At 59.1% G+C, this 22,022-nt stretch overlaps 4 protein-coding genes across 10 annotated transcripts in view; 3 read left to right on the top strand and 1 right to left on the bottom strand.

Annotated features, from left to right (window-relative positions):
* BAD (BCL2 associated agonist of cell death) overlaps nt 1–1,587 on the bottom strand; it is a 17,069-nt gene extending 15,482 nt beyond the window's left edge. The window contains exons 1-2 of the mRNA XM_032153246.2: nt 1,484–1,587; nt 1,023–1,217 (exon numbers count right to left, since the gene is read on the bottom strand). Of these exons, the coding sequence (XP_032009137.1) occupies nt 1,023–1,209 (187 nt within the window). The 5' untranslated portion in view covers nt 1,210–1,217; nt 1,484–1,587. The remainder of the gene's footprint in view (nt 1–1,022; nt 1,218–1,483) is intronic.
* A 97-nt stretch (nt 1,588–1,684) lies between these two features.
* Nucleotides 1,685–6,345, top strand: GPR137 (G protein-coupled receptor 137). Of its 7 annotated transcripts, none has more exons than XM_032153214.2 (8): nt 1,685–2,233; nt 3,364–3,735; nt 3,819–3,868; nt 4,575–4,800; nt 4,920–5,069; nt 5,195–5,323; nt 5,459–5,577; nt 5,994–6,345. In XM_032153214.2, exons 2-8 carry the CDS (start codon nt 3,379–3,381, stop codon nt 6,214–6,216), a joined length of 1,254 nt encoding a protein of 417 aa, XP_032009105.1. In that variant the 5' UTR covers nt 1,685–2,233; nt 3,364–3,378; the 3' UTR covers nt 6,217–6,345. The 7 variants fall into 7 exon arrangements, with proteins under 7 accessions (XP_032009105.1, XP_032611319.1, XP_058294846.1 ...); XM_032755428.2 differs by having other exon boundaries at nt 1,695–2,233; nt 5,888–6,345; XM_058438863.1 differs by lacking the exon at nt 1,685–2,233 and adding an exon at nt 2,311–2,417.
* A 1,809-nt stretch (nt 6,346–8,154) lies between these two features.
* On the top strand, nt 8,155–17,544 carry KCNK4 (potassium two pore domain channel subfamily K member 4). Its single transcript, XM_058438866.1, has 8 exons — nt 8,155–8,369; nt 10,095–10,360; nt 13,722–13,845; nt 13,963–14,123; nt 14,314–14,500; nt 14,957–15,096; nt 16,166–16,941; nt 17,462–17,544. The coding sequence occupies exons 1-7, from the start codon at nt 8,252–8,254 to the stop codon at nt 16,544–16,546; spliced, it is 1,377 nt and encodes a 458-aa protein (XP_058294849.1). The 5' UTR covers nt 8,155–8,251; the 3' UTR covers nt 16,547–16,941; nt 17,462–17,544.
* On the top strand, nt 17,155–21,886 carry CATSPERZ (catsper channel auxiliary subunit zeta). The gene is made up of 5 exons (XM_032153257.2): nt 17,155–17,235; nt 17,462–17,792; nt 20,598–20,677; nt 20,889–20,955; nt 21,658–21,886. Exons 1-5 carry the CDS (start codon nt 17,215–17,217, stop codon nt 21,759–21,761), a joined length of 603 nt encoding a protein of 200 aa, XP_032009148.1. The 5' UTR covers nt 17,155–17,214; the 3' UTR covers nt 21,762–21,886.
* Nucleotides 21,887–22,022: the final 136 nt, after the last annotated feature.

Consider the following 22,022-nt stretch of genomic DNA (forward strand, 5'->3'; position numbering starts at 1 on the left):
CACGCCATTCTCCTGCCTCAGCCTCCCGAGTAGCTGGGACTACAGGCACCCGCCACCACGCCCGGCTAATTTTTTTTTGTATTTTTAGTAGAGACGGGGTTTCACCGTGTTAGCCAGGATGGTCTCGATCTCCTGACCTCGTGATCCGCCCGCCTCGGCCTCCCAAAGTGCTGGGATTACAGGCTTGAGCCACCGCGCCCGGCTTGACGTGGTTTTTGTGTTCAGAATATATCTGTTGTTGTTCCAGGTGCTGAGGCCAGTGCTGGGCACAGAGGTGGTAGAGCCTACTGAGAAATGGACATGGAACCCCAGTGTCCATCCTTCCATCTTGGAGCCTGTGCTTCTTATCCCACACAGCCCTGCTGTCTGGGAGGAGTGTCTGGCCCTTGAGGTCACCTGCCCCTGGCCACTGTGCCAGGACAGCCCTGCTTTGGGTACAAGCCACAGGGCAAGAAAGAACACATCCGGGAGCTGGAAGGCCCAATCCCAGGGAAAGCATGTAGCCTGGGGCAGGGCACCAAGAAGCCTTCCAGCCCCCACCTTCTAAGGAAAGAAACACCAGGCAGGTGTGGCCTTAGGCAGGCCCCTTTTCCTTTTCGGATCACTGCCTGCCTGTCACTGATTTCTGTCCTAGCCCCACACTAATAGCTGCCATATATATATATATGTATTTTAAGAGCTGGAGTCTCCCCAAGTCACCCAGGCTGGCCTTGAACTTCTGGGCTCAAGCGATACTCCTGCTTTGGCCTCCCAAAGTGCTGGGATTACAGGTGTGAGCCACCACGCCCAGCAGCTACCATTTTTTAGCTTTAATGTGCACCAGCTCTGTAATCAAGTGCATCCTATATGTTCCTGCTAATTAACAGTCCTACAATGGTGGTTATTAATTGCTGTTTTACTGGGGCTCTGAGAGGTTGGGGACCGACCCAAAGCATTCAGTGCCTGTGGATGCCACTGGGATGCAGGGAGCCAGCGGGCTGGGGGTGAGGTGTCCCGACAGGTGGAGGTGGTGGGGTACTTACCTCCATGATGGCTGCTGCTGGTTAGCTGCTCCTGCTGGTGACTGGCGTCCCACAGGAGGCTTGGGGCCTGGCGATGATGCTTGCCAGAGCCTGAGGGCCTGTCCCCTGCGGGGCTGGGGCCCAGGCCCCTCTCTGCAGAGCTGGAGTCTTCCTGCTCACTCGGCTCAAACTCTGGGATCTGGAACATGCTCTGGGCTGTGAGGACAAGATGTTAGGTAGTCAAGGCACAGCTGGGGCCAACGGTGGCCCTAGAAGGCAGAGGCAGGTGCCCCTGGCTCCCTCTTCCACCCTAGCGCCCCCAGGCCCGCCAGGCCTCCTGGGCCCTCATCTGTCTGTCGGGTCTGGCCTGGCAGGGAGCTGAGGCTGTCGCCTCGGGACCTCAGTCTCCCCTCAGAACCCCGGTGGACCCAGGCCCCTACCCAGGCCCCGCCCCGCCCGTGGTGACGGCGCACAGGTCTCACCCCAAGCCCGATCTCGAGGCCCCTGACCCGGGTCTGCCGCCTCCCTCCAGCACCCCGGGCTCCGGGCCCTAGTTGCTTGGGCAACGGGAACTGTCAGCGACCTGGCCCAATCACCTCTCGGAACGTCACTCGGGTCGGTCCAGAGGCGGGGTCAACCCGGCCCGGCCCCGCCCCCCCGCCGGACCCAAGGCTCCTCGCCCGCAGCCTTTTTTCTCCCTCCTTCGGCCCGGGTGCTCACATCCTCGCTGCCTCACACCTTGGGCGTTTGTGGGAGCAGGAGAGGGATTCTCTGGGGTCCCCATTTGGAACCCGGAGACCCACTTCTGCCAACAAGTCCTTCAGCCCCTCTGGGCCTTAGTTTCCCCCCAGTGAAGTGGGGATACTGACAGCTCCCCCGGGAGCCAGTGAAAACTTTGTGAAGGGAGTGATTACTGCGGGCGAAGGCGCTTGGCACAGCCACAACTGAAGCTCAGCCGTCGGATGCGATTATTGTTGCTATTGTTACCGCTCCGCTTGGACTGGGTGCGCGGTCGGAAAGTCCCGCTCCCTGCTCCTCCTCCCAGGCGCGGAAGCTTCGCGCCGCCCGCCTCGGGGGACACCTCCCGCGCCATCTCGGGGGCACTGGAGATAAGGAAAGGAACCTCCTCCCTGGCTGGGATGGCTGCCCGGGCGCGGGAGGAGGGCCGGGGACCCGGTGAGGGTGGACCGTAGGGCCCGTGGGGGCTTCACGCCTGGCAGGCAGCCGGCCAGGTGAGCAGGGCCGCGGGCGCGCCGGGGCGGGGGGCGGGCCCGCGCGGGGGATTCGGGGCTCCGCGGGTTCAGGCCCGGGGGCGGGGCCCGGGGGCCATCTTGGCTATGGGCGGAAGTTTTCTTCAGAGACCGAGGGACGGGAATCCGTTGTCGCCCCCGGCCGGGCGGCACGACCCCGATTTGGGTATAGGAGAGAGGAGCGTGGGAACTGGCGGCCCCCCATACAAGTAAAGGCGGGCGACCCGGGTCACGGCCCACCCAGGGACCCCCTGGATGCGGCACGGCCCCCGCAACTCGGCCGCCCTCCCGCCGCCTCCCGTAACCCCGGGAGCCCGCCAGCGGCGCAGCTCGCGCCAATTCTCGTACGGTTTCACGCCGGGTGCGGCGTTGGACTGCGGAGCCAGCCGGGCCCCTGCGCAATTTGCGTAGCGAACGGCGCCCGCGCAGGCGCAGGAGGAGGAGGGGGGCGGAGCAGCGGGAGCCGGGGAGCCGGAGCCCTGGGTCCCCAGGACCTGAGCCGGCTCTCCCATCAGCGGCCTGAGGACCTGGCATCCGCCTCCTCCCTCCCTTTGAGGCTGGAGAGTGGACGCGGTGGGGGAGGGTGGGGCGGGGGCAACTTTCGAGAATTACGAGGACAGGAGGCAGAGGCCCTCCCCATCCGCATTATTGGAGGAGAGAGAGCCTCCCCCAGCTTGGGGAGGGGGAGAGCGGGGCATTGGGCGCCCCCCGCAGCGGCCGCTGCCCTGACCCGACGGGCATCGGCCGGCTCTCCCCCTCCAGCCAGGACGACATGAACGACCGAGGCCAGGGACTCCTCTCCTTGGGCCTCTGCATCACCCCATCCCTGGCTCTGGGGTAGGCCCAGGGAGGAGACACCCCCAACCCCTATCCGGTCTGCCCTGGAAAGAAGGGACTGCCCTTCCATGCCCCTGAGTGAGGGGCGTGGGGCCCAGGCTGCCTGTGTTCCCCAAGGGCAAGGGTCTCTCTGTTGAGGAGGAGGGGCCTGTCAGCCACAACTTCTTTCCTCCTGAGCGCCCCATCTCCCTCTCTGCACCCTGCAATTCCCACCCCTCAGTATTTATTTCCCTGGCCCCGCCGACAGCCCCTCCTTGTCTGTCTCCGGGATTCAGGCCTCCTTCCCTGACATGGAGAGTAACCTGTCTGGCCTGGTGCCTGCTGCCGGGCTGGTGCCTGCGCTGCCACCTGCTGTGACCCTGGGGCTGACGGCTGCCTACACCACCCTGTATGCCCTGCTCTTCTTCTCCGTCTATGCCCAGCTCTGGCTGGTGCTTCTGTATGGGCACAAGCGTCTCAGCTATCAGACAGTGTTCCTGGCGCTCTGTCTGCTCTGGGCCGCCTTGCGTACCACCCTCTTCTCCTTCTACTTCCGAGATACTCCCCGCGCCAACCGCCTGGGGCCCTTGCCCTTCTGGCTTCTCTACTGCTGTCCCGTCTGCCTGCAGTTCTTCACCTTGACGCTTATGAACCTCTACTTTGCCCAGGTAACCAACTGTGGTCCCGGGTGGGGGGCGGGAGGTGGCAAGCCTCAAGGACCCACAGGAGTGAAGGGCATCTCTGCTCCTAGGTGGTGTTCAAGGCCAAGGTGAAGCGTCGGCCAGAGATGAGCCGAGGCTTGTAAGTACTCGCAACACTGGTGGGCTCAGCCTCCAGGTCAGGGGCAGGGGACAGTCCCATGTAGATCCCTTCCCACCTCTGAGGGCTGAGGCAAAGGCAACCCAGGGAATGTCTGTGGAAGATCTTGGAAAAGTTAAAGCACCTGGCGCAGATGGCTCAGCAGAGGCGTTGCAGATCTGCAAGGCACAAGAATAGGAATGGTTGTGGTAGTGTAAGGGAGAGGGCCCCAGCGTCATCCACCATGGAGGGCGAGCTGGAGGCTCCAGCTCATGGAAGCACCAAAGCCATATGCACTCCTGGGTGACCTGGGGCTGCAATGCCCTCGTCATTTGTACAGTGTCTTACGGTTTATAAAGAGCTTTCCCAGCCATCTTTTATTTGTACAATTTCCCTGAGAGGCTACTATCCTCCCTTGAGAGATGAGGGAACTGAGGCCCAGCCAGGTAAGACAGTAGGATCAAGGTCACAGAGCTGGGGCTCAGACGGAGACTTCTGACTCCAGTTGGTGCACCTTCCGAGGTACCATGGCTGTCAGTCACCTTCTGACCTTTTTGGGCCTCAGTTTCTCCATCTGTAAGAGTGGAGGAACAGGGCTCAGACTGGATGCCCTGAGTTCTGTCAACACTGGGGTTTCCTGCAGGAGGTGGGGCAGGTGGTGAGTGCTGAGGGCTGTTGAGGGCCCAGGCTGACTGTGCTGTGGCTGCAGGCTCGCTGTCCGAGGGGCCTTTGTGGGGGCCTCGCTGCTCTTTCTGCTGGTGAACGTGCTGTGTGCTGTGCTCTCCCATCGGCGCCGGGCACAGCCCTGGGCCCTGCTGCTTGTCCGCGTCCTGGTGAGCGACTCCCTGTTCGTCATCTGTGCGCTGTCTCTTGCTGCCTGCCTCTGCCTCGTCGCCAGGCGGGCGCCCTCCACTAGCATCTACCTGGAGGCCAAGGTAGGGCTGCAGCACTGATGTCCAGGTGTCTTTTGGGGTCACTCGGCAGTGGTTCTCAGGGTGTAGAGGAAGCTGGGAGCCTTCTGTCCCTGAGGGTCCTCTGTTGTTATCTGTGCCAGGGGACCAGTGTGTGCCAGGCGGCCGCGATGGGTGGCGCCATGGTCCTGCTCTATGCCAGCCGGGCCTGCTACAACCTGACAGCACTGGCCTTGGCCCCCCAGAGTCGGCTGGACACCTTTGATTACGACTGGTACAATGTGTCTGACCAGGTGGGCATATGCATGTCTGCCACCTCCTTAGTAGCCATGGCACCTTGGCCCCAGCTGGCCTGGGCCCTGTCCCACTACCCCTTTGGCGTGACTGCAGACTGCCACCAGCCCCTGCCTTCCCACAGGCGGACCTGGTGAATGACCTGGGGAACAAAGGCTACCTGGTATTTGGCCTCATCCTCTTCGTGTGGGAGCTACTGCCCACCACCCTGCTGGTGGGCTTCTTCCGGGTGCACCGGCCTCCACAGGACCTGGTAAGGGTCTGCTCCCTCCTCTGTGGGGCCAGTGGAAAGGGGCGGATGCTGGGAATCCTGGGTTGGGGTCTGGGGATGGGCCTGGGAGGCCAGTGCAGGCCAGGAGTAAGTACTGATGATGGCTTCCTCCCCCAGAGCACCAGCCACATCCTCAATGGGCAGGTCTTTGCCTCCCGGTCCTACTTCTTTGACCGGGCTGGGCACTGTGAAGATGAGGGCTGCTCCTGGGAGCACAGCCGGGGTGAGAGCACCAGGTAGGAGCCATGGCACTGCCTTAGTTCCCCTGCCCCACGCCCCCGCCGGCTCCATCAAGCTATGGGGGATGGAGAGAGCCGGGTCTTGCCTTCCACCCCTGCCATGGCCTTTGCTTCCCCATCTGTACTAGGTAAGGTCCCCTGGGTTCCTATTGCTAAAGCCTCCACTCCTTGCCTAGAGATGTACTTTGCCCTGGGCCCCGAAGGTCTAGGTCACAGGGGTTCTGTTCTAAGCCTGTCTTCCTCCTGCAGCTCTTGTGACTGTGGCCCTGGTCACTGTCCTGAGACTGACCCTGTTTCTCTGCCGCAGTATGTCGGGCAGTCTAGGCTCTGGGAGCTGGTATGGTGCCATCGGGCGTGAGCCGGGCTGGTATGGGGGCAGCCAGACGAAGACCACTCCTCTGCTCTTCTCCCAGGTGCCAGGACCAGGCGGCCACCACCACAGTCTCTACTCCACCCCACAGACGTGATCCCCCTCCCTCCCCCATAGAATACCCAGGCCCCAGTCCCCCTCACCTTAGGCCCCTGTGCCAAGTTTGTCTGCCGCTTCTTGCCCAGGATCTTGGGGGTCGTGGCTGCCCCCTCCTCTGGCCGGCTCCTTGCTGCTCCTGTCATAGTGAGCTTGTGCCGTCCCCCTAGGATGGTGGGTGTGGCCCTGGCTGCCAGATGCCCACAGCACCCTGGCATGACCTGCCACCTCCGCTTCCACACCGGAGCCAGCTACCTCTCCTGTGCCTGCCACTCAATAAACAGTGTCTGCGCCCCACAGTTGTGCACCTGTCTGTCATCTGCCTTGTGTTCCTGTCACTTTTGCCTGTTTGGCCTAAGGCTGAACAGACGCCCTTGAAGTGGGCTGCTAGGCTGGGCGGGGGTGACTTACCCCATCAAGGCTGGTGGGCTGGGAGAGGAGGGGCCTGCAGTTTGCAAGGGAAGAAGACCACACAGGCTTTGTTCTCAAAGCTCTCCTGGCCCAGAATTGCCCCACTAACTCCAGATCCCTCTCCACTTGAACAGTTCCTACTCTTTCCTCAAGACCTGCGTCAACTGTCACCTCCTTTAGGAAGCCTTCTGTCACCTGGTCAAGGGACATGGTCCCTCTGCTGGGCCCCACAGCCTCACATTACTGTGATTATGTGGCTATTGAGGTTTTTTTGTTTTGTTTTGTTTTTTGAGGCAGGGTCTCACTTTGTCACTCAGACTGGAGTGCAGTGGCACGATCATGGCCCACTGCAGCCTCAACCTACCAGGCTCAAGCAATCCTCCTGCCTCAGTCTCCCGAGTAGCTCAGACTACAGGCACATGCCACCATGCCTGACTAATTTTTTAATTTTTAATCTTAGAGGTGGGGTTTCACCATGTTGCCCAGGCTGATCTCAAACCCCTAGGCTCAAGCAATCCACCCACCTCAGCCTCCCAAAGTGCTGGGATTACAGGCATGAGGTACTATGCCTGGCAGCTTCTGAGTTTTTTTTTTTTTTTTGAAACGGAGTCTCACTCTGTCGCCCAGGCTGGAGTGCAGTGGCGCGATCTCAGCTCACTGCAAGCTCCGCCTCCCGAGTTCACGCCATTCCCCTGCCTCAGCCTCCTGAGTAGCTGGGACTACAGGCGCCCACCACCACGCCCGGCTAATTTTTTGTGTTTTTAGTAGAGACCGGGTTTCACCATGTTAGCCAGGATGGTCTCGATCTCCTGACCTCGTGATCCACCCACCTCGGCCTCCCAAAGTGCTGGGATTACAGGCGTGAGCCACCGCGCCCGGCCAGCTTCTGAGTCTTAACCCCAATGGATTAGACTTTCTGGAGGCCCTGTTTCCTTATCACCACCCCAACCTGGTCTTTAGGAGCCAGGAGTTAGTCCAGGGCTTGCTGGGGAGTTGGCGCGGTGGCTGAGCAGCCCCCATCTTCCTACTAGGGCGTGGGTTTGCCCAGATGTACAGGTGGTCCCCTAGCTATGCCCTCCTGGTAGCCCTCTTCTCCACTGTCCTTAGTAGCATAGTCACTGCCCTCTGCTCCCATGGCCCTGGCAGGTCTGTCAGATGGCTAGGAGTCCTTTACTGGAGGGTCTGTCCCCTGCCCACATAGGTGTTTGTCCCAGCTTTTCAGAGTTCCCTTGGCTTATCACTGGGCCTGCTTCAAAACTCTTTACTTGGGACTATCCTGGGCATCAGGCCCTCAGGGCCTCCAGAGAGGGCATCTGAGACTCATAGAGAATCAGCTTGAAGCTGGACAATCACTTTTTGTTGAAAGGAAAACTGCTAACGTTTGTGGGGCACTTTATTGTGTGTGCCAGGCTCTGTTTTGAGGATTTCTAAACACTGACCTCCTTAATGCCCAGAACAGCACCCCGAAGTGATGATTAATCACCTCTTTTCTGTAAGTGGGAACAGGGAGACTCCAGAGTTTGGTAACCTGTCCAGGTTCCCTACCAGTAGGGGATGGTCAGCCTCAAAGCCCAGGCTGAAAGCCATCCGGCATCAGGGCTGAGGACCCCAGCAGGAACCAGAGGGTCTTTGGAGAGGTCACAGGTTGTCAAGTGGGTGAGAACAGGGCGGGGCAAGTTCAGGACCAGCCAGGGCCTGGGTGTTCAGTCAGTGGGAGAGCGGATGCTGGCATCAGTGCCATGCTGGGATCTGCAGGCAGCTGCAGCCACAGCCTTCCGGGGCTGATTTCTGGGCATGGAAGTGAGAACCAAAAGCTGGGGCAGGGAGCACCCTGGAGGGATGGCCGGGGAGCAGGTAGAGGGCCAAAAGCTGGAGTGGGGGCAGGAGGTGCTCCAGCAGCAACTCCCCAGAGGTGGGTCCCAACCTCCACGTCGGCCAATTCCAGGTGGCCCACCAGGTTTCCTCCACCCCTTTGTCCCGCGGAACCCCTCCCGCATGAGTGCTGAGCCCAAGGGCCAGACTGTCCCCAGGGGCGGAGAGTTGCGGGCCTTTCCCGATCCGGTAATGGGCCTGGGAGATGCCAGATTAGCGTGGTGCCTGTCCGGAGAGGTGGGCCAGCTGATGCCCAGGTCGGGGCCCTGCCGCTGGCCACACTGGGCTCCGGTCCAAGACTAGAAGGCTGGCCCGAGCTGCAACCCCTCTCCGGCTCCTCTGCCACCCACCTCCTGGGGCTGGCCGGCTTTGGGGAGCCGGGCGGCAGCAGGTAAACGGCTTGGGGCGGCGCCGGCGGCGAGGGCGCTGCACGGAGGGAAGCGTGGCGCCGGAGGGGTTAACCGCGGGAGGAAGGGGGCTTCTGCGGGCGGGAGGGGGGTCCCAGCCCCGGCGGCCGCCCGCTCCGCCCCTGCCGCCTCCGCGGCCCAGTCGGCACCGGCGAGGCCGTGCTGGAACCCGGGCCTCAGCTGCAGCCGCAGCGGGGCCGACAGTAAGTGCGGGGCGGGCTCCGGTGCGCGGGCAGGACTCCGGGGCAGGGGAGCCCCAGGGGCGACTGGCCGGGCGGGGTGCCCATCTCCCGTGCGTGGGCGCCTCCAGGAGTGGTGTGGCCGCCGGTCCCGCCGCCAGCCACGCTCCGAGGAGTCGCTGTGCGGACGCAGGGGAGGCGGTGGGAGCGAGCTGCGGGCGCTGCGCGGTGGCCCTGCGGTCTGGCGTGTGCACGCTAGTGTCCACACACGTGTGCGTGGGCTCTGGGTGCCCTGGCGCGGCCGGCACGCCCATGGGGGCCGGGGGTGCCGGGGCGTCTGCGGAGTGTGCAGGTGGGGTGCGTGCGTGCAGCGGGGCGGCGCGGCGCTGCAGCCTCGGGGTGGAGCGTGGGCGCGCGGGTCTTTGTGCCCGCGCATGGCGGTGCGTGCCGGGGCGTGTGTGCGCGTGGGCGCCGCCGCCCGCTGTCCCGGACTGACAGCTGTCTTGGGGGCTGCCGCCCCGGTGTGGCCTTTGCGGACCTCCGCCCCGTTTTTTCCGGGAACTGGGCGTCCCCCGCACCCCTCCTCGCCTGGGTGCGGCGGCCGGGACCCGCCCCTGGGTTCCTCGAAAGCCCGGCGGGGCGCGGGGGCACCCTGGAGGGCCAGCCAGGAAGCAGGGCGAGGCGAGAGGGGACGGAGAAGCCGCGGAGACGCTGTCGCAGCCGCAGCGGGCGAGCCGGGACCCGCCATTCCCCTGTCCCCGCCCTGCGCGGTCCGGCCTCTCCTCCGGGTTTCCCTTCGGACGCCTCCGAGCCCCCTCGGCCTCCTCCTCGAGGGCCAGCTCCCCGCACCCCCCCAGGCCCCCCACATTTCCTCGCTCGCCCCGCTTCCCCCTAGGCAGGCTTAGGCTCTCTTTCGGCCTCCCATTCGCCTTTCTTTCCCTTCTCGGTGCCCTCCTCTCTTTCCTCACCCGGTAGTCCCCGACAGGGGCTGAGGGCCGGGCAGCGGAGGTAAGGGGAAGGCTGGAGATAGGAGGGGGACTGGGTGTGTCCAGCCAGAGGGATATCTGTGGACAGTGCAGCTGTGGGCTTCATAGATCTTTGGGTGTGTAGGGGATCGAGGAGGAGGGTGTGGGTGTCAGGCCAGCTCAGTGACCCCAGCATCCCTGGTTTTGCCCGCAGTGACGACAGCTCCCCAGGAGCCCCCCGCCCGGCCACTCCAGGCGGGCAGTGGAGCTGGCCCGGCGCCTGGGCGCGCCATGCGCAGCACCACGCTCCTGGCCCTGCTGGCGCTGGTCTTGCTTTACTTGGTGTCTGGTGCCCTGGTGTTCCGGGCCCTGGAGCAGCCCCACGAGCAGCAGGCCCAGAGGGAGCTGGGGGAGGTCCGAGAGAAGTTCCTGAGGGCCCATCCGTGTGTGAGCGACCAGGAGCTGGGCCTCCTCATCAAGGTGCGTGGGTGGGCCGCAGCCCCTTCAGCTGTCACCCATCACCCCTGGCACTAGCTGCGTGCCAGTGAGGCCCTGTGCCAGTGCTGCTTTCAGATCAGTATCCCTGAGGACGGGGTGCAGCGGGAGGCTGTGGGACAGAGGCTGGGGTCCAGGTCTCTGTTTTCAATAGGGCAACTGGGGTCATTTGTTTTCCCTGGAGAGCCTGGCACAGGACTGTGCACCTATAATGTCTCCTTCAGGGCGTGATGGTGGTGGGATTAGGGGAAAATGAATGAATGAATGGCCATAGCGCATGGGCTGTGTTACATCTGCACAGGTCTCACTCACCGGTCTAGATTGCCACACAAAATCCAAGACTCTCATTTAAACATGAATTACAGTTAAACTGCAAATGCCTTTTTCTTTTTTTTTGAGACGGAGTCTCCCTGTGTCGCCCAGGCTGGAGTGCAGTGGTGTTATCTCAGCTCACAGCAACCTCTGCCTCCCAGATTCAAGTGATTCTCCTGCCTCAGCCTCCCAAGCAGCTGGGATTACAGGGATGTATCACCACGCCCGGCTAATTTTTGTGTTTTTAGTAGCGATGGGGTTTCACCATGTTGGCCAGGCTGGTCTCAAACTCCTGACCTCAAGTGATCCACCCACCTCGGCCTCCCAAAGTGCTGGGATTGCAGACATGAGCCACCACGCCTGGCCCACAAATGCCTTTTTAATACAAGTCCATCCCAAGCAATATTTTTGTTTGCTAAATCTGGTAACCCTACCTACACCAGTTCCCATACTTTTCTTGGTGTCATGTGCCTTAGAAAAGCCCAAGAACATGGTGAACACACCCCCTCCCCCTGGAAAAGTGTGCATATGAACATGTGCAGGTGATTTTGGGAGGGTTCCAGGATCCATGCCACCAGGGATGCCAGGTCAGGTGCCCCTTCCCCCTAGCATGCATGCTTACCATGTGGGGAGAAGGGGGCACGTCAGGGTTCCCTGAGTCACTTCTGGTCAGACTCCAACCATAGACTCAAGAAAGTGTTGGGCTGCAGCCTTCTGGGATACAGTCAGGCAGGCACCTCTGTTACTTTCTCTGATTTCGGAGTTACTGTCATACAAAAAAATTAAGATTTAGCTTTAATAAATTAATGTCTATTACTTGAAACTGAAGAGTAACCTTTGTTCCCTGCCTGTTCTTTGTGGAGGGAGGGGCCCCTGGCAGGGAGGCCTCAGTGTTCCAGCTGATTCTCAAGGCAGCAGGACTCAGGGCAGAGATGAGTGTGGGGTGGGGTCGGGACACAGACCACCCGACATCTTTTTTGACACTTTCAGAATGCCAGTGGAGTCTCAGAGAGGCGTGGGAAGAATGTGTCTGGCCAGACCACAGGGCAGAGGGAGGGAGGGAGGGAGGGAATCTGACCTAGTTTGTCTTCACAATGGAATTGCTTTTTTCCTGGATAAGAAAAAGGAAGAAAAGGAGAGGCAGGACCTAGAAGGGTGGGTGACAGCCGCTTTATTTCTCTTCCACAGTAGGATTCACTCCCTGAATTAGTTGTGCAGCAATTGTGCACCTACTGTGTGCTAGGTGCTGTAGTGTTATACGCCAAGGGGATATTAGGGTAGATCAGACACAGGGTCTGCCTTGAAGGGTGTCACATCTAGGCGAGGGGAGAGCTCTATCCATGGTCAGACAGATCACTGTAGGATTCAGTGGAAAGGAAGTTTCCCTCTTTCTGTTAAGCACCAATTGTGCTAGACCTTGAGCTAGGGGCTGGGGACAAGGACAGAGATGGCAGGGGCCTGAGGGATGACCTGGTGATTGAAATACACCAGGCGAGAGGGGTAGAGAGTAGAGACGAGGGGCAAGAGATGCCCATGTGGAGAGACAGCATGGGCAAAGGCGTGGAAGCTGGAAAGTTCCGGAGCATTTTGCAGAACCTGGAGTTAGCAGATGCCTAGTCATTTGAAGCAAAAATTAGAACACACAGGATGACAAAGGATTTTTCCCTTAAGTCGTGAATTTATTGGAAAAGTGTTGCAAAATACACATTAAATCACTTTTAATTAGCTATTTCGCTTCTTGCTTTTATTAACAATTATTATAGGAAATGGAATCATCTCAGAAAATCTGGGGGGAAGGTTGCTGTAACATGGGGTGCCAAATTGGAGTTCCAGGGAGAAGACTAGGGGAAGGGGGGTGGGGACCAGTTTGAAAAAGGGACTTGAATGCTGGTCTGGGGTGTTTAGGCCTGCAAGGAGTGGGGAGTCATGGAGGGTGTTGAGCAGCCACTTTAGGAAGATTAGTTTGGACTAAGTCTTGCTAATGAGGACTGCAGTCAGGGGGCGAAGAGGTGCTTTATGATACGCCCCACAGACACCATTCTGGTGCCTTGGCACTGCTGCTTGGGGAAGAGTCTCTCTGACTTCCTCTCACCTAGGGCAAGCACTCTCAAAATAGTCCCTGCCCATGGGATCTGCATGCCGGCAAGAGGGGGAGACATCCAAATAGGGACATTACATTCATTTAATAATATGTATTGGCTGGTCCGAGTACAGTGGTGTTTACAACTAATTGATCACAACCAGTTACAGATTTCTTGGACCCTTCTCCACTTCCACTGCTTCACTTGACTAGCCTTAAAATAATAATAATACTTATCGAGAGGTGCTCAATCAATATTATTTACACTGCAACACAGGGTTTGGCTTGGGCTTTGGCAGGGGAGGGACCTGTGTGTTTTTGTGTGTGCGTATAAACCTCCTAAAAATTGGAAGCAAAATTTTGTGGCATATAAACCTTCCTGGAGAGAAAGTCCCTAGCTTTCTTGAGATTTTCTAAGGAAAGGGACTCAAATTCAGCTTCCATAGGTGCAATGGGAGTGGTGGGGTTGGAAAGCTAGAAACACAGGGTGTGGTCACTGCTCAGGAACTTAACAGTCAGTGCTTACTTTGTTGCAAGTTCACAAAAAATCTGGGAGGCAGATGCTGTCACTATCATCCCCACTTGAGACATGCAGAAGCTGAGGCCAGAGAGTTAACTTGCCCAAGGTCCCATAGCACCAACATTTGAACCCAGGCAGTCTGGTCCCAGGGTCTGTGCTCCTGACCATGGTAAAAGTGGAAATTTGTTGTCTGAAGTTAGGGGCCAGCTACCGAAAATGTTTCTCAAACATTGTAGAAGTCAAACAAACTTGCCTGCAGGTAGACTGGACCCAGTTTGCATCTTTTGCTGTAAGGGACTGCCTCCTGGGAGACCAGAGGGAAGGGGAGAACAGGGAGGAGCAGGGAGGGAGCCACCCTAGAGACTGGAAGGGCACGAGTTGCCCTAGACAGGAGGGAAGAACTGAAGCTCCTCCTTCTGCACCTTATCCTGCAGGAGGTGGCTGATGCCCTGGGAGGGGGTGCGGACCCAGAAACCAACTCGACCAGCAACAACAGCCACTCAGCCTGGGACCTGGGCAGCGCCTTCTTTTTCTCAGGGACCATCATCACTACCATCGGTGGGGGAGAGGATTGGCATGTGGGGGGCGGCAAGGAGCTTCCTCATGGGGGAAGGTGCAGGGAGACGGAGGGGTCCCAGGTGGCCCCTAGACTTCCTGCATTGCCCCTCTGCCCAGGCTATGGCAATGTGGCCCTGCGCACAGATGCTGGGCGCCTCTTCTGCATCTTTTATGCGCTGGTGGGGATTCCGCTGTTTGGGATCCTACTGGCAGGGGTCGGGGACCGGCTGGGCTCCTCCCTGCGCCATGGCATCGGTCACATTGAAGCCATCTTCTTGGTGAGCTGCTCCATGCCCTGCCTGCCCTTGTGCTGGGCTCCGGCTACCCTTCCCCATGTCCCTGGCACATAAGCGCCCCCCCCACACAGACCATAAGCCTCTCCCACAGGCTCCTGGGGGCGGGAGTGGGGAGTATGGGAGTGGGGATTGTTGGTGTCTCCTGGGTCCTGCCTACTGCCCCTCCCCGCAGAAGTGGCACGTGCCACCGGAGCTAGTAAGAGTGCTGTCGGCGATGCTTTTCCTGCTGATCGGCTGCCTGCTCTTTGTCCTCACACCCACGTTCGTGTTCTGCTATATGGAGGACTGGAGCAAGCTGGAGGCCATCTACTTTGTCATAGTGACGCTTACCACCGTGGGCTTCGGCGACTACGTGGCCGGTGAGGCCGCCCTTCTTGTGCTGCACTTTCCCATCTACTTTATTCCTGATCAGGGGCTCTGCACTCCCGCCTTTCCCTCCAAATCCCATGTGGTTGCTCTAACCCCTGCATCCATCATGGAATGCACCATCACAGCCTTGCACACAATCCAGCGCCTTATGCACACTCCCATTCTTATATGCTTGAGTCCCATGCATGCTTACACATATATTAAATGCACCCCTCGCATGTGTCACATTCTTGCACGGGAGCGCCCCTTCTTGCATGCTTTTATCTTGCACACTTTCAACTCATGCACACCACTCATTTTCCTGCCTGCACTCACACACTCAAGCACATACCCATTGCCCTAGGGAGGGCAGGTCCTCTCCAGGAGCTGGGAGGGGGGCACTGAACCAGAGCTCACAGGCTTGCCCCACAATCCAATTCTTTCTACCTTCCCTGGTGGTATCCCAGGCGCGGACCCCAGGCAGGACTCCCCAGCCTATCAGCCGCTGGTGTGGTTCTGGATCCTGCTCGGCCTGGCTTACTTCGCCTCAGTGCTCACCACCATCGGGAACTGGCTGCGAGTAGTGTCCCGCCGCACTCGGGCAGAGGTAGGCGCCCCAGGGTTGGCACTGTGCCTGTGCACTGTGGTGCACATGTGCTGTTCTCTAGCAGGGGTTTGATCAGGCTGTCTCCTATCCAGGGCGTGGGCTCCTGAGGCAGGGGCTGAGTGAGCCTCTGTGTGTGCCCCGCAGGGAACAGAGGGGTATAAGTTTGTGGGTAACTTCACCACCTCTTCCCTCGTGGGTAGGAGTGCCGGATTTAGCAAATAAAAATGCAGAAAGCCAGCCCGGGCAACATGGTGAGACCCCGCCTCTAGAAAAGGCACAAAAATTAGCCCTGCCTGGTGGTGTGTGCCTGTAGTCCCAGCTACTAGGGAGGCTGAGATGGGAGGATCGCTTGAGCCAGGGGAGGTCGAGGCTGCAGTGGGTCATGATTGCACCACTGCACTCCAGCCTGGGTGACAGAGTAAGCCCTGGTCTCAAACAAACACCACCACCAACAACAAAAAACAAAACTCAGTTAAATTTGAATTTCAAATAAATAAAATTTTATTATGGCTGGGGGCAGTGGCTCACGCTTGTAATCCGAGCATTTTGGGAGGCTGAGGCGGGTGGATCACGAGGTCAGGAGTTCGAGACCAGCCTGGCCAACACAGTGAAATCTCGTCTCTACTAAAAATACAAAAATTAGCTGGACGTGGTGGCGGGCGCCTGTAATCCAAGCTACTTGGAAGGCTGAGGCAGGAGAATCGCTTGAACCGGGGAGGCAGAGGTTGCAGTGAGCCGAGATCGCACCACTGCACTCCAGCCAGGATGACAGACCTAGACTTGTCTCAAAAAAAAAAAAGGGTCCCAAATATTGCACAAGATATATTTATACTAAAGTTTTATTTGTTGTTTTTCTGAAATTCACATTTAGCCGGGCGATTTGTATTTTGCCACCCTGCTGGGAGCACCCAGCGGAGGAGCCCTTCCATCCTTGGGGCTGGCTGAGGCTGGAGGACCAGGCAGAAAAGAGGGTTGGGGTTTGATCCCTGCTGGTGAAGGGGCAGGTTCCTGGGGGGTCGCGGAGGGGGTCTAGACCTCTAGTCGAGGGCTGCTTTCCCTCTCCATGCAGATGGGCGGCCTCACGGCGCAGGCTGCCAGCTGGACTGGCACGGTGACAGCGCGCGTGACCCAGCGAGCCGGGCCCGCCGCCCCACCGCCGGAGAAGGAGCGGCCACTGCTGCCTCCACCGCCCTGTCCAGCGCAGCCGCTGGACAGGTCCCGATCCCCTTCGCCCCCGGAGAAGGCTCAGCCGCCTTCCCCGCCCACGGCCTCGGCCCTGGATTATCCCAGCGAGAACCTGGCCTTCATCGACGAGTCCTCGGATACGCAGAGTGAGCGCGGCTGCCCGCTGCCCCGCGCGCCGCGAGGTCGCCGCCGCCCCAATCCCCCCAGGAAGCCCGTGCGGCCCCGCGGCCCCGGGCGTCCCCGAGACAAAGGCGTGCCGGTGTAGGGGCAGGATCCCTGGCCCGGGCCTCTCAAGGGCTTCGTTTTTGCTCTCCCCGGCATGCCTGGCTTGTTTGACCAAAGAGCTCTCTTTCCACGAGACGGAAGTCTGGGGAGGAGGCTACACTTGCCTCTCCGCCGCCCCCCGCACACTGGCCCCAGCCCTTCCCTCACTTCCATCCATCTCCAGACCCCCCAAGGCTTTCTGTGTCGCTGCCCCCGGCGGGCGTATCCCTCACAGCACCTCACGACTGTGCCTCAAAGCCTGCATCAATAAATGAAAACGGTCTGCACCGCTGCGGGCGTGACGCTCCCGGACGCGAGTGGGTGTGGAAGTGCTTTCCTCGGGCCACCGTGGGGGCACCTCTGGCTTCCCGTGACCGAGGGTCCCCGGGCACCCAGGTCGGTCAAGTCTCGGCCCTCTCAGGCCCGCGTCTCTGGGTAGGGTCTGGCGTGGGGATCAGCCGGGATGGGCTGCGCGTCTCCAGCCTCCGCAGACACATTGGCGGGTGGGGTGCAGGGAGGGAGAGACAGAGGAGAGAGAATGGCATCTCGCGTGGAGGGCTGTCGTTTGCACTCTCCCAGCGCGAGAGACCCTGCCCCGCCCCCTTCCTGGAGCGTTGACCCCCTTCTCGTCTCGAGGCCTGTGGCGTCTGGGTCCGTTGGGGCAGAACCATGGAGGAAAAGCCTTCGAAAGTAAGACCTCTCCCCGGGCCCCTTACCCTGTCGGCTGCCAACCCACCCTTGGTCCGACTCGGGCCCCTGGCGCTATTTCTTACTCAGCCTTGGCTGCCCGCAGCCCCCACCCAACCACACGCTCTCAGGGATCCCCAACAGGGTCCGGCTCAGTTCCCCAGCCCTCTCTTCCTTCCCGCTCCAGCCATCCGCGACCCTTGGCTCCCTCCTTGTATGTGGCCCACAGGTGTCGCTCAAGTCTTCCGACCGCCGAGGCTCGGACAAGGAGATCGTGCACAGCGACACTCGGGACCTGTGGATCACGACCACGCTGTCCCAGGCACAGCTGAACATGCCGCTGTCCGAGGTCTGCGAGGGCTTCGACGAGGAGGGCCGCATCATTAGCAAGACCCGCGGGTGGCACAGCCCGGGGCGCGGCTCGTTGGACGAGGGGTACAAGGCCAGCCACAAGCCGGAGGAACTGGACGAGCACGCGCTGGTGGAGCTGGAGTTGCACCGTGACAGCTCCATGGAAATCAATCTGGGGGAGAAGGACACCGCATCCCAGATCGAGGCCGGTCAGTGTGGCCTCGCCAGGCCGTGGGCGCCCGCAGGGCAATAAGCTGGCCAGGGACTCAATTCCTGGAGCTGTAAAATGGGGGGAAGCTGATGGGATCCAAGTTTCTAGGATTCCCTGGGATAGGCGCCCGCGCGAATCTTTCGCCCTTTCAATTCGCCAGGCATTCTTGGAGCGCCCCCTCCCGGGCAAGCGTTGTAACAGGCCTTTCGGTCGTGGCGCGCAGGGTCCGGGGAAGGACGCACCAAATACATGGCGCAAAGACCCCGTGGTAGGACCTGCGGGGGTTTTTTGTTTTGTTTTGTTTTGTTTTTGAGACAGGATCTCACTCTGTCGCCCAGGCTGGATGGAGTGCAGTGGTGCGATTATAGCTCACTGCAGTTCAAGTGATCCTCCCGCCTCCCACTTTTTTTTTTTTTTTTTTTTGAGACGACGTGTCTCTCTGTGTCGCCCAGACTGGAGTGCAATGACACGATCTCTGCTCGCTGCAACCTCTGCCTCCCGAGTAGCTGGGATTACAGGCGCGCGCCACCACGTGCGGCTAATTTTTGTATTTTTACTAGAGACGGAGTTTCACCATGTTGGCCAGGCTGGTCTCGAACTCCTGACTTCAAGTGATCAGCCGGCCTCGGCCTCCCAAAGTGCTGGAATTACAGGCTTGAGTCACTGTGCCTGGCCTTTGTTTTTTAGAGACGACGTCCTGCTTTGTCGCCCAGGCTGGAGTGCAGTGTTGTGATCATAGCTCACTACAGCCTCAAACTCCTAGGCTCAAGGTATCCTCCAACCTCAGCCACCCCCACCACCCCGAGCTGGGAGGACAGGCCGGAACCACCCCGCTCAGCTAATTTTTTGGTTTTTGTAGAGAAAATTTCGCCACGTTGCCCCGGCTGGTCTCAAACTCCTGGGCTCAAGTGATCCTCCTGCCTCGGCTTCCCAAAGTATTGGGATTACAAGTGTGAGCCACCATGCCCGGCAAGACCTGTGTTTTTAATGGAATCATCCCACCAGTTGCAAGAGTTAACTCCTTGTCTTATGATTTGTGCTGGTTGAGGAGGTGTACATCTTTCCATTAGTCAGTTGCTGGTTACAATTTCTAAGCCCCTACTACGTGCTGGGCACTGTCTGGCACCCCCTCAAACCACTTCATCAAAGAGTCAGAACCAATAACAGTATAACAATGGTCACATATTGAGCACTTGCTGTGTGCCAGGCACGGGGCTTCCCCTGGATTGTCACCTTCCAACTTCACAACCTCCATAAAGAGCTATTTATTTTTTATTTATTTATTTTATTTATTTATTTTTTTGAGACGGAGTCTCGCTCTGTCGCCCAGGCTGGAGTGCAGTGGCGCCATCCTGGCTCACTGCAAGCTCCGCCTCCCGGGTTCACGCCATTCTCCTGACTCAGCCTCTGGAGTAGCTGGGACTACAGGTGCCTGCCAGCACCCCCGGCTAATTTTTATATTTTTAGTAGAGACGGGGTTTCACCTTGTTAGCCAGGATGGTCTCGATCTCCTGACCTCGTGATCCGCCCACCTCGGCCTCCCAAAGTGCTGGGATTACAGGCGTGAGCCAACTGCTCCCGGCTATTTATTTATTTTTGAGTCAGAATCTCACTCTGTTACCCATGCTGGAGTGCAATGGTGCGATCTTGGCTCACTGCAACTTCCGCCTCCCCGGTTCAAGCAATTCTCCTGCCTCAGCCTCCTGAGTAGCTGGGATTACAGGCACCTGCCACTACGCCCGGCTAATTTTTGTATTTTTAGTAGAGACGGCGTTTCACCATATTGGCCAGGCTGGTCTTGAACTCCTGATCTTGTGATCTGCCCACCTTGGCCTCCCAAAGTGCTGGGATTACAGGCGTGAGCCACCACTTGGCCAAGAGCCAAGAGCTGTTCTCTCTCTCTCTTTTTTTTTTTTTTAGTTTTTTTTTGAGACAGAGTCTCACTTCTTCGCCCAGGCTGGAGTGCAGTGGCACGATCTCGGCTCACTGCAACCTCCGCCTCCCTGGTTCAAGTGATTCTCCTGCCTCAGCCTCCCGAGTAGCTAGGATTACAGGCACTTGCCAGCATGCCCGGCCAATTTTTGTCTTTTTAGTAGAGACAGGTGTTTCACCATGTTGGCCAGGTTGGTCTCAAACTCCTGACCTTGTGATCCGCCCACCTCGGCCTCCCAAAGTGCTAGGATTACAGGCATGAGCCACCGTGCCCGGCCAAGAGCTGTTCTTTTTTTTTTTTTTTTTGAGAAGGAGTCTTGCTCTTTCACCCAGGCTGGAGTGCAGTGGCGCAATCTCCGCTTACTGCAGGCTCCGCCGCCGGGGGTTCACGCCATTCTCCTGCCTCAGCCTCCCGTGTAGCTGGGACTACAGGCGCCCGCCACCTCGCCCGGCTAATTTTTTCTATTTTTAGTAGAGACGGGGTTTCACCGTGTTAGCCAGGATGGTCTCGATCTCCTGATCTCGTGATCTGCCCGCCTCGGCCTCCCAAAGTGCTAGGATTACAGGCGTGAGCCACCGCGCTCGGCCAAGAGCTGTTCTTATTACCCCATTTTACTGATGAAGAACTTGAGGGTCAGAGAGTGTCAGTCACTGGTCCTAAGTGTCACACTGTGGGGCAGTCAGAACTGGAACCAGGTGGGTGGGGCTCTAAAGCCCAGGGTTGTAACCTCTGTCCCATGCTGACTACAAGGCTGCACCAGGAGCTGGTCTCTGAAGGCCATTCCCTCTCACAAGGTGCCCACCCATCTCCTCTGCTCCAGGGAAGGCCCAGGAGTCTGCAGATGACTAACCCTTTTTTCTCTTCTCCCAGAAAAGTCTTCCTCAATGTCATCGCTCAATATTGCGAAGCACATGCCCCATCGAGCCTACTGGGCAGAGCAGCAGAGCAGGGTTGGAGGGGCTGGGGAGACTGGGAGTTTCAGTGGGGTAGGGGATAGGCAAATTGGGGGTTGATAGGATATGAAAGTTGGGAGTGGTTGGCAGAGTGCAGGGGCAGGCAGGCTGGTTGGGGGTTTGGGGGGCACAGGGAGGAGGTGGGGGCATTTCAGCTGTGGGCAGAGATGAAACCCCTGGATGCCTAAGCCTCTTGCTGCTTCTCCAGCTGCCACTGCCCCTGATGGAACTCATGGAAAATGAAGCTCTGGAAATCCTCACCAAAGCCCTCCGGAGTGAGCTCCCCGCCAACCCCCAAGAACTCCCACGACAGATTCTGGTTGATTTTGCAGGGCTGGGGCCCGGGGGGTGGGGTTTCAGGGTGCCTTATGTCTTGTCAGATGCCCTTGGCACTCACAAGTATTCCCAGGGCCCCATAAAAGTTAAAAGCTGAGGGACTGGGCACAGGAAGACCCAGTGCGGGACATGTGGTGATGGGCAGAGGCCTGGGCTCCAGGCTGAATGCAGCCCCTCTCCAGCTGAGGGAGGCTTTTCTGTGGCTGTTTCTCCACCTGCACAGTGGGATGACCGCCTTGGTGTGGCCTCGACTCCCTCTGGTTGGGGAGTTGTGAGGAGCCTTTGGACAGTGGATTATGTGGGTGAACTTTTGCTGCTGGGGTAGGAAAGCCCAGCGGTGATAAAGGGCCAGCTGATGGCTTAGAGTGGGTGGCTGGTCCAGAAGGTGGGCAAACTGCTCGCTACCACCGCCCCAGTTCAGGCCTGCAACGTCTTCCCTAGCCTTGACCTCATCCATCTTCCACCTTAACACTCAGCACCCTTAGAGATGCAAAGTTCCCCAGGCTAACACAGACCTGAGTGCCCTGCGCTGCTGCTACCTCGAATCATCTGCGGTTCCTCGAATCACACAGGCGGCGCCCGCTGGTGGGGAGACCTTTCGGTTGCTCACTGCCCTGAGCCGAGCTCTGCCCTCCTCCTAGGCTACCAGTTAGGGATCGGCAGGGACCACTTCCTGACTAAGGAGCTGCAGCGATACATCCAGGGGCTCAAGAAGCGCCGGAGCAAGAGGCTGTACGTGAATTAAAAACGCCACCTTGGGGTCGAGCAACGACCCGAACCAGCCCCGTGCCTGCCCGGTCCCCAGACCCAAGGCCGACCCCATCCGAGTGGAATTTGAGTCCTAAAGAAATAAAAGAGTCGATGCATGGGTCCGTGAGTCAGTGCATGACAGCCCGCGTGAGGCGGACGCACGTGGCCCCGCCCTTCCCCGTGACCTTCATTCGGTCACCGCAGTGACCTTGAGCTTTCTCCGTCCGGGCCCTATCGGCCCTACCTTCCGGGACTC

The sequence above is a fragment of the Hylobates moloch genome, unplaced genomic scaffold (assembly GCF_009828535.3).
Source record: "Hylobates moloch isolate HMO894 unplaced genomic scaffold, HMol_V3 SCAFFOLD_5, whole genome shotgun sequence".
NCBI classification, from domain to species: Eukaryota; Metazoa; Chordata; class Mammalia; order Primates; family Hylobatidae; genus Hylobates; species Hylobates moloch.

Excerpts from the sequence above, each read along its gene's own strand:
- GPR137 (XM_032153214.2), top strand. The coding sequence starts at position 3,379 with ATGGAGAGTAACCTGTCTGGCCTGGTGCCTGCTGCCGGGCTGGTGCCT. Across the intron at positions 4,801-4,919 it reads GCATCTACCTGGAGGCCAAG|GGGACCAGTGTGTGCCAGGC; the intron begins GTAGGGCTGCAG and ends TATCTGTGCCAG. Across the intron at positions 5,324-5,458 it reads ACCGGCCTCCACAGGACCTG|AGCACCAGCCACATCCTCAA; the intron begins GTAAGGGTCTGC and ends TTCCTCCCCCAG.
- CATSPERZ (XM_032153257.2), top strand. The coding sequence starts at position 17,215 with ATGGAGGAAAAGCCTTCGAAA. Across the intron at positions 17,236-17,461 it reads TGGAGGAAAAGCCTTCGAAA|GTGTCGCTCAAGTCTTCCGA; the intron begins GTAAGACCTCTC and ends TGTGGCCCACAG. Across the intron at positions 20,678-20,888 it reads GGGCAGAGCAGCAGAGCAGG|CTGCCACTGCCCCTGATGGA; the intron begins GTTGGAGGGGCT and ends CTGCTTCTCCAG.
- KCNK4 (XM_058438866.1), top strand. The coding sequence starts at position 8,252 with ATGGAAGTGAGAACCAAAAGCTGGGGCAGGGAGCACCCTGGAGGGATG. Across the intron at positions 14,124-14,313 it reads ACATTGAAGCCATCTTCTTG|AAGTGGCACGTGCCACCGGA; the intron begins GTGAGCTGCTCC and ends CCCTCCCCGCAG. Across the intron at positions 15,097-16,165 it reads CCCGCCGCACTCGGGCAGAG|ATGGGCGGCCTCACGGCGCA; the intron begins GTAGGCGCCCCA and ends CTCTCCATGCAG.